The following is a 3,003-nucleotide window of genomic DNA, read 5'->3' on the forward strand; positions in this document are numbered from 1 at the left end:
GTTTATCCAGTCTGACGTGTTCAGGTTTAGTTTAGTTTATCCAGTCTAACGTGTTCAGGTTTAGTTTAGTTTATCCAGTCTAACGTGTTCAGGTTTAGTTTACCCAGTCTGACGTGTTCAGGTTTAGTTTATCTAGTCTGACGTGTTCAGGTTTAGTTTATCCAGTCTAACGTGTTCAGGTTTAGTTTACCCAGTCTAACGTGTTCAGGATGAGGCTCTTTAAAGACCAGCTGGTACGGTAGGACGGCCAGACTCTTCCTGGTGGGTTTGTCTCTGATCTCGTTGACCACATCTCTCAGTGTGTAGATGTTGCTTCCGATATCCTGCAACACAAACCAACAGACCGAACTGTGACTATTCAATAAATAATATAATAAAACAGATTTACTCCGTCTTAACATGAATGAACCTCCTAACAGAAGGACCTCCAGGTGACCATGGCCTATAGATGACCTTGGCCTACAGGTGTCACGTGACCATAGACCGTCACGGCGACCACAGACCGTCGCGGCGACCACAGACCGTCGCGGCGACCACAGACCGTCATGGGGACCACAGACCATCACGTGACCATAGATCAGAGGTCTTCAACAGGGGGTCCGCGACCCCTAGGTGGTCCGCGGAGATACTGCAGGGCGTCGTGAAATGTTTGGTTGATTAGACAATTTTTTTTATTCCACAAATTTAAATGTCTTTAAATAAACATTAACATGAATCCAACATATTGTAGCAAATGGATAAATGGAGGCAGAAGATGTTATATTTCAGTCAGAAATGCACACATCGACACATCTGGGCACCGGTTTACTCACAGCGTGAGACTAGCTTGGACCTGTCCCCCTACATGTATGTTTAAAAAAAAAAACATGAATGTGTCCATTATTTTAATAGTTCAGTATTGTATGAAAGATAACAGGTATGTTTATGCATAGCAGTGGCACTAATAGGCCATCACTCATTTTTGTTTCCACATTTATGTTTAAAATGAAAACATCAGTTTGAATAGCTTGTATGATGATTATCATGCTATTGACAGACAATGTTGATATTGGCATTGGTATCAGCTGACAAGGCAAGTTTATAAATGGCAGTGGCACGGCCTCCCTACTCACTGTACCTTGCATATGTTTAACATAAAAACATGAAGATATGAACCAGTGTATTATTTGAATAGTTTAGTATTGAATGCACAATAAAGAGGTATGTTTATACACAGTACTAGGCCCAGTTTAATATAAAACACAACTTTATACAATATATATAGTCGGGGGTCCCTGCTCCATCTCTCTATCAGTTTGAGGGTGCTTGGCCTGAGAAGTGTTGAAGACCCCTGGTGTAAACAGAACAGAAGGTCTTTTATATGAGTCCATTTATTATCCAGCTGGTGTTTAGTAGATATTCCATGTTGTTAGCTGCTCCGTTAGCCTGCTGCTAACCCCTGCCATAGACTCCTGTCATAGACTGTTATGGTGGCCACAGACCGTCATGTGACCATAGACCGATATGGTGACCACAGACTGTCACGGTGACCAGACTGTTGTGGTGACAGAAATGATACAGCTTCTCCACAGAGTGACCGAAGAGCTGATCACCATGGCAACACTCATGTTCTCTGTGCATCATCTCCTCGCTCCTGCTCAGCGGAAGTGACGTGTAATACTGAGGTAACGAGAGTAACTTGTTTTAAATAAAGGTGAATATTAAATGTAGATTTATTTATGAGTATTTAATGTCAGTCTGGTGTTCATCAGTCCGGAGCTTGAGGGCCTTCTCTCCGGTCTCGTTACCGGACACCGGACGGACCGACGTCACGCTGACTGACGTCACTTTATTGACTAACGTATTTATTAAAAACTCACCTGCAGTGGAGCTTTCTTTAAAAACGCGCCAGCGTCCGCGACGACATGCGCCACCAGGGTAGACGCCATTTTGGATATATTTTACCGGAAACTGGAGCGACCAATCAGAAGAAAGGAAAAGAGTCTCGTGCAAAGAGTGCACGGTGCGTTCACGAACTCCTCACCACGCATGTAAAGAGAAACACCTTATTTTGAAAGCACATTGTTTTTGTTTTTATCCATCTACAATTATAAATGTTTATTAAAATAAATGTTTCTTTTACTAAAATAGTTTTTTTCTTTAATTTCGTTGTTAATATTTTTTGTTGTTAATTATTTTACCGTTTTTTTCCACAGGGCTCGTGAAGAAGTCGTCACGTATCATTAGGATCACGTGACGTGTTGTTGACAGTGGAAGAAGAAGCAAGATGGCGGCCCGCTGGAGCAGCGAGAATGTGGTGGTGGAGTTTAGAGATGCCCAGGTAACGATGAGCGAAAGCTCCGGACTCCTTACTCACTTTAATATATTTATTTATTAATATTTAGAGTTGTGCAATTAAATAATCAGGAAAGTTGTTAGACAGTAAATAATCAATAATTAGATCTGGTTCATTAAATAAGTAAATTTGTTTAAAGTAGTTTTGTGTTATATATTAATGTTTTTAAGCAACATCAGTCTGATCATTAACAAATATTCATTCATTTTTTTTTACAAAGTAGTATTTTACAGTGTGGTATTAGTACTTCTACTGTAACACGAGTACTTTTACACAATAATTAAAGAGTCAGCTGACAAGGAAATAAATAAAGTTATCGGCATCTTTCAGACCAACCTTCTTCTTCTGCACCTTTATTTATGTTTTCTTTAATCTCTTCTTCTTCTGTGGTTTCAGGCCACCGCCATGTCAGTGGACTGTCTGGGTTCACACGCCGTTCTGTCCGGGTAAATTGAGTTCATCTGAACGCACCACAAGAGTTTATAGTGTCCTTTAGTTTAGACTGAAGACAGTGATGCCTTCACTGTCACCCTGTAAACATTGTAGCTTTATGAAGATGCCTTCACTGTCACCCTGTAGACATTGTAACTTTAGGAAGACGCCTTCACTGTCACCCTGTAAACATTGTAGCTTTACGGAGACGCCTTCACTGTCACCCTGTAAACATT

At 40.8% G+C, this 3,003-nt stretch overlaps 2 protein-coding genes across 2 annotated transcripts in view; one reads left to right on the forward strand and one right to left on the reverse strand.

The window, feature by feature from the left end:
- Positions 1 to 6: 6 nt before the first annotated feature.
- LOC116378212 (RNA-binding protein NOB1-like) lies at positions 7 to 2,019 on the reverse strand. The gene is made up of 2 exons (XM_031840045.1): positions 1,860 to 2,019; positions 7 to 323 (listed from the first exon to the last, which is right to left on the reverse strand). Exons 1-2 carry the CDS (start codon positions 1,926 to 1,928, stop codon positions 153 to 155), a joined length of 240 nt encoding a protein of 79 aa, XP_031695905.1. The 5' UTR covers positions 1,929 to 2,019; the 3' UTR covers positions 7 to 152.
- Positions 1,773 to 3,003, forward strand: part of LOC116378211 (GATOR complex protein WDR59) — a 6,254-nt gene continuing 5,023 nt past the window's right edge. Inside the window, exons 1-3 of the mRNA XM_031840044.1 lie at positions 1,773 to 2,002; positions 2,196 to 2,320; positions 2,732 to 2,781. Coding sequence (XP_031695904.1) covers positions 2,267 to 2,320; positions 2,732 to 2,781 — 104 coding nt within the window. The 5' untranslated portion in view covers positions 1,773 to 2,002; positions 2,196 to 2,266. The remainder of the gene's footprint in view (positions 2,003 to 2,195; positions 2,321 to 2,731; positions 2,782 to 3,003) is intronic.

This window comes from Anarrhichthys ocellatus, unplaced genomic scaffold, assembly GCF_004355925.1.
Source record: "Anarrhichthys ocellatus isolate YVR2014 unplaced genomic scaffold, GSC_Weel_1.0 scaffold2227, whole genome shotgun sequence".
Classification (NCBI taxonomy): Eukaryota; Metazoa; Chordata; class Actinopteri; order Perciformes; family Anarhichadidae; genus Anarrhichthys; species Anarrhichthys ocellatus.

What these genes read in the sequence shown, in the direction of transcription:
- LOC116378212 (XM_031840045.1), bottom strand. Translation starts at nt 1,928, where the DNA reads ATGGCGTCTACCCTGGTGGCGCATGTCGTCGCGGACGCTGGCGCGTTT. An exon ending in TAAAGAAAGCTCCACTGCAG is followed by an intron (nt 324 to 1,859) that starts GTGAGTTTTTAA and finishes TTTGTGTTGCAG; the next exon opens with GATATCGGAAGCAACATCTA.